The sequence below is a fragment of the Anastrepha obliqua genome, chromosome 4, assembly GCF_027943255.1.
Source record: "Anastrepha obliqua isolate idAnaObli1 chromosome 4, idAnaObli1_1.0, whole genome shotgun sequence".
NCBI lineage: Eukaryota > Metazoa > Arthropoda > Insecta > Diptera > Tephritidae > Anastrepha > Anastrepha obliqua.
Window position 1 is genome coordinate 72,584,363 of NC_072895.1, and position 4,334 is coordinate 72,588,696.

The following is a 4,334-nucleotide window of genomic DNA, read 5'->3' on the forward strand; positions in this document are numbered from 1 at the left end:
TGTAAACTATATAAATTGAACTTCGAGTTGCTCCTACATCCACCGTATTTGCCAAATTTTGCTCACAGTGACTACTGACTGTTCACAGACCTAAAATATGCTCGCCTGTAAGAAGTTTCGCTCGAATGAAGAGGTTATCGCCGAAACTGAGGCCTATTTAGTAAAGGTAGGTATTGAAATGTTAGAGCGGCGCTGGAATGATTGCGTTGTTTTTGATGGAAATTACGTTGATAAGTAAAGCTGATTTTTAACAACAGAAAATCTTTTTTCTTTGTTAGGCACGCGACTTTTCAGCCTACGTGGTACCGAAATAAAATACATAAATTTAGCTCACTAAAATGGAAAATTTAATTTCCGCTTTATATAAGAGTTAAGACATTATTTAGCATGGAAGTCATTCTCAATCTTCATTAAAATTTTAATTATCATATATTTTTACAGATTTATAGCAAAAAATGTTCCCATTATGGTATATCGTACTCAATTCTGGCGGGTAATTATAGTATCAGCAGGCTGCTGCAAGCGAGAAAAACGGTCTGCATTAATGCCGTCATCTGTAAGAAAATGGGAAACGAGTATTACATATATGAGAGGTGTAAATAGCAGTAATAGCTTAAATCATTATCAATTTTGTGGGTGAAAAACACACGAACAAAGTAGGTGTGTACGGGTAAACTTCTACCAAAAGCAGAAATAAAAACATTTGTGCGAGCTAATACATTTCCTTAATCATTCTCCTTACATGTAATTGTTGGATGATAACCGTTTTCATCGGCAGTGTACTTGACAATCACACGCATGCCATCGGGTGCCACAAACGAATAGGAGCCTTCGACCACTTCCTTTTGCTCTTCGGTGCCTACCTTTACAGCCACGCCGCGTTCTTCGGCTTGTATGCCATTTTCAGTTTCATAGGAGTATGTGTAGGTGCCATCGTGATTAGCTTCAACATTCTGTGCAATGATGCGCGCCTGAGGGGCGGCTACGTCAGGATTATATTTCTTTAACAAATCATCATAATATTGACGATTGTAGTATTCTCGATTTCTAAAGTAGCGATTATTGTAGTAAGGATCACTGTTGTAGGGCGTGTAGCGACCGCGAGTATCCACACGTCGAGGGCCATTAGTCGGTGCTATTGGTCTCAGCTGAGCCGCTGCTATGGCGAAGAGGAGAGCCACAGTAATGGCGCATATGAAGGGAAGCTGTAGAAAGGTTAGTGAAAAAGTTACATTTAATTTAAGGAATTCACACATATACTTATATATACATGTGTGGGTATATATTTTTAGCTACTTTTACTATACTGCTCATTTTTCCGTGGTTATTCTTTGCTTATGCCACTTCGAGGATGCGCGCTCTATTAAAGTTATGGAGAAACTGTAGAATTTCATTACTAAAACACGCATTTTATACTCACATCTTTGTAAGCCATAAATATTCCCCTAAAAAAATATTTTCTAACTTGAGGTAACCATTTTCAGCTTAAACCGTAAATTAGTTCATCTTACCTCATTATATACATACCTATGCACATAAATATATCAGACACATTTAATAAAATTGTTGGTGTCGAGCCCCGCTGGGTGAAAAAAATATGCGCGTTTCAGTTTATAATTTTCGTGTTGGCAGCTTCACTTACTTCTAAAGGCAATTTCCGTTAAAAAATGTTTTTTTCTATAAATTTCGCTTCGCCATGCTAATCAAAATATTCAAGCACACATACATTCATATGTTTGTAATTACACGAGCATGCATGTTCAAAAGCTTAAATGGTTTCAAAACAAATTCGCTAAAAATTATCACCAAAACGAGGCAACATTTCAGAACATCTCATATGCAAATGCTGCACAGCGGATATGACGATTGTAAAATTATTTCAAAGCACCATGGTGCGCACCCAAAACACTCGTAATGCGGGATTTTGTTCGACTTTTTTCTCCAACGCATAACATTTTTTCGTCTTACTGAACTCCATTCAATTAATTGGCAGTGGCAATGTTGATGAGCTGCCACACCACAAAATTCGTTCATTTATTATCTTACCTTTTCAACATTTATAAAATCGAAATTGTATACCTCTTTATAACTCTCGCTTTATTGCTTCTGTTTATGCTAATTTAAATTGTTAATACATACTTTGGAAGTGAGCAAAATTCGTTTTTTGGGCTTGAATTCTCCAAATTGATGGCTTAACGACATCGTATCATATATTCCACTAATCGAACAGTGGACAGCGGACACCCACATTTTAATGTTTCGCTTTCTGCTATTATACGCGACAAATTTCTTAATACTCGTATGCTTTTATGAAGTTAGTACATATTTGCATACATATAAATCAAATGACAATAACAACAACACAGCAAAAATAATTGCAACAACATTCATAATAAGAAAAATCAACAATTGCAGCGCTCACCATTTGACTGAATGACCAATAGTCAAGTAGCACATAAATTACAGGTATTGTTGCACCGGTTGTGGCAACAATTTGACACCGTCGATTCCGTACAGTGAAGATAAGTGGAATGTAATATTTAAGAACCACGTAGTTACAGTAATTAAAATCCATAAAAAATGCTTCAAAACAAAGATTTCCTTTATGTGTTGGGCTCAATTCCTTTACTCAATTTATTCTACTGAGTAGAGCATCTTAACGAAATTTCATCACAATCGAAGCTATGAGGGTTTTCGACGGGTACTTTGAACGTGTTGTATCTATATTCTATATTTATTTCTTTATATTCTGCATTTATTATATATGAATAAATATGATAGTAAAGAATTGGATTCTGGGATATCTGAAGAATATTTACTTGCCACGTATTTGTCAGTTAAATTTTAAATCTATATAAATAAAAGTAATCCTTCTTCCTCTTTTTTTTTTTTTGATTGGCGCGATAACCGCTTACGCGATTTCAGGGGAGTTTAACAAAGCATCCTAGTCGTTTCTTTATGGTGCTAACCGGCACCAGTTGGACACACAAAGTGAAGCCAAGCCCTTCTCCGCCTGATCTTTCCAACGCAGAGGAGGCCTTCCTCTTCCTCTTCTACCAAGATTTCAAGGCTGACATTGTTATCGGTGTTAATGCTGGTTCCTAAATAAACGAAGTATTTTACCACATCGAAATTATAACTGTCAACAGTGACGTGGGTGCCGACATACGAGTGTGCCAACTGTTCATTTTGTCCTCGTTCACCACCAGACCCATTCGCTTTACCTCTTTATCCAGTTTGGAAAAGGCAGAACTAACAGCGTGGTTATTAAGGCCGCTGATGTCAATATCATCGGCATACACCAACAATTGTACGCCCTTATGAAAAATTGTGCCTGAGCGATTAAGTTCTGCGGCTCGCATGATCCTCTCCAACATCAGGTCAAAGAAGTCACACGACAGCGAGTCACCCTGTCTGAAACCTCGTTGGTTTCAAACGGTTCAGAGAGGTCCTTCCCAATTCTGACGGCGCTGCTGGTGTTGAGCAACGTCATCTTGCATAGCCGTGTTAGCTTCGCGTACTATCGAATGCAGCTTTGAAGTCGACGAAAAGATGGTGTGTGTCGATTTTCCTTTCATGGGTATTTTCCAAGATTTGGAATACTAACCCCGCACTAATTGGCACAAATTGAAGGATCACCCTTCTTATGGATTGAGCAGAGCACACTTAAATTCCAATCGGCAGGCATGCTTTCATCCGACCATATTTTGCATAGAAGCTGATGCATGCACCTTACCAGCTCCTCGCCGCCATGTTTGAATAGCTCAGCCGGCAGTCCCTCGGCGCCCGCGGCTTTGTTGTTCTTTAGCCGCGTTATCACCATTCTTATGTCATCATGGTCGGCGAATCTTCTGGCTGCCTGTTGTGATTGCAGCTTTTCGATGTGGAACATTCTCCGTGTAGTTAGATGTATATTTTTTGCTTCACAGAGGTCGATGTTAGGTCCTCGGATTGTACGTATATCTAAAACACTAGAAGCGTGTCTTCCCTATATCACAACATGATCCATCTGTTTTCGCGTTTTTCGATCAGGAAGCTGCCGGGTAGCTTGGTATATCATTTTATGCTGGAATCTGGTGCTGCCGACTACAATGTTTCGAGCCCCGGCGAAGTCGATCAGCCTCTGTCCATTACCGGATGTTTCGTTGTGTAGGCAAATAGGATACTGTAAAGAAAATAAAAACAAAATTTGTCCTAAATGTAAAAAATATGTTTGTGGAAAATATTCAATTGGCATATTTATATGTAAAAAATGCGATGATCAATGAATTAAAAATTCTTATTTTTAGCGTTTGTAATAGAAATGGTCAATATACTATTTTTTTAATAATAAT

The 4,334-nt window shown here is 38.1% G+C and overlaps 1 protein-coding gene across 1 annotated transcript; it reads right to left on the minus strand.

Annotated features, from left to right (window-relative positions):
- Window positions 1–480: 480 nt before the first annotated feature.
- LOC129244219 (uncharacterized) lies at window positions 481–3,892 on the minus strand. The gene is made up of 3 exons (XM_054881833.1): window positions 3,821–3,892; window positions 743–1,205; window positions 481–554 (listed from the first exon to the last, which is right to left on the minus strand). The coding sequence occupies exons 1-3, from the start codon at window positions 3,890–3,892 to the stop codon at window positions 481–483; spliced, it is 609 nt and encodes a 202-aa protein (XP_054737808.1).
- Between the last annotated feature and the right edge of the window lie 442 nt (window positions 3,893–4,334).